The 1215-nt window shown below is 44.7% G+C and overlaps 1 protein-coding gene across 1 annotated transcript; it reads right to left on the bottom strand.

Moving 5' to 3' along the window:
• Positions 1 to 233: 233 nt before the first annotated feature.
• Positions 234 to 953, bottom strand: LOC149158148 (uncharacterized). The gene has a single exon (XM_089433899.1). The coding sequence runs from the start codon at positions 951 to 953 to the stop codon at positions 234 to 236; it is 720 nt and encodes a 239-aa protein (XP_089290025.1).
• Positions 954 to 1215: the final 262 nt, after the last annotated feature.

Raw genomic sequence — 1215 nt, 5'->3', positions numbered from 1 at the left:
TATGGCACCAAAATGACAGCAGCAAAGAGGCATAGGACTGCGTGGATCCAATACAAAAATCCACAAAGGAAGCCGCTAAGAAAAATCTAAAAACTCTGCCTGGGCATCCACATATTGGGAAAACAACCCAAGAAAGACAACAGAGGAAAATTAGGAGAGAGTGGAGACATGGAAAAAAGGAAAACGACAACATACACAGATATATACAGGAACAGAGGAAGCGTGAAGGAGGATTAAGCAAAAATGGGTTGATCAACAGGCCGAACAGACCCGTTATCAACCTCCAAAACAGTCCACAACCCCATCTCACGAGCTACTCCTTCTTTAGAAAGACGATCTGCTTCAGAATTCCTTTCCCTGTAAATATGTCTTAGAGAAATCTCCATAAAACGGTTCCTGAGCCGAGAGACTTCTTTAAACAGAGGAAGCAGAGAAAGATTATGACAGCGATGAGTCCCATTGAACCATTGAACCACATTCATGGAATCCCCAAAAATCTGAACTTCTCGCACATCTCGGAGGATAAGCCAGCTGAGGAGGAGATGAAGGGCTTTTAATTCGGCAAAATTATTTGAACCCTGACCCAGACCTACTGAGGCTTTGAGAATCTTTACTTCTGAAAAATGTATGACCAAGCCAGCCCCACATCGACCATTGTTATCCGACGCCCCATCAAAATAAGCCCACGGCATAGATTGTCTTATGACTTCTTGACAAACAGCGCTGGAGGAATTAGGAGCTTGAGGAATAGGGATGATTTCATAGATGGCCGCTCCCTCAGCTGCAAGCCTTCCTATAGGGAAATCAGAGTCCTTGAAGATGGCTTGATTCCTGGCCAGCCATGTCCCCCAAGTAATGATTAAAGGGATGGATCGTTCCCTTTCGTTTAATGAAGAAAACCACCAGCTTTGCCAGGCCTCTAAGAGTCCCTGCCCTTCCCATCTATGAGGCATGTTTATTAAGCCAAGCGTTGCTGCCCAAAGACTAGAGTTGAAGGGGCAAAAGAGAAATAGATGCTGGACAGTTTCGACACTGTCTTTACACAGAGGACATCTACCAGGACCAATTCTTCCTCTTCTTTGAAGGAAATCCCACGAAGGACTTTCTGGAAAAGGACACACCAAAAGAAGAGTTTTGTTTTAGCATGTCCTTTTAACTTCCATAAGGGTTTAGCCCACCAGCCCAGAATTTCCCACCCCTTTTGAGACATCATCC

This window comes from Pinus tabuliformis, chromosome 5_2, assembly GCF_031772625.1.
Source record: "Pinus tabuliformis cultivar Carrire ecotype Pingquan chromosome 5_2, CPIR1, whole genome shotgun sequence".
In the NCBI taxonomy this organism is placed as follows: Eukaryota; Viridiplantae; Streptophyta; class Pinopsida; order Pinales; family Pinaceae; genus Pinus; species Pinus tabuliformis.
The sequence above is the reverse complement of the archived record's forward strand: the minus strand, read 5'-3'. Positions and strand labels throughout refer to the sequence as shown.

What these genes read in the sequence shown, in the direction of transcription:
- LOC149158148 (XM_089433899.1), bottom strand. Translation starts at nt 953, where the DNA reads ATGCCTCATAGATGGGAAGGGCAGGGACTCTTAGAGGCCTGGCAAAGC.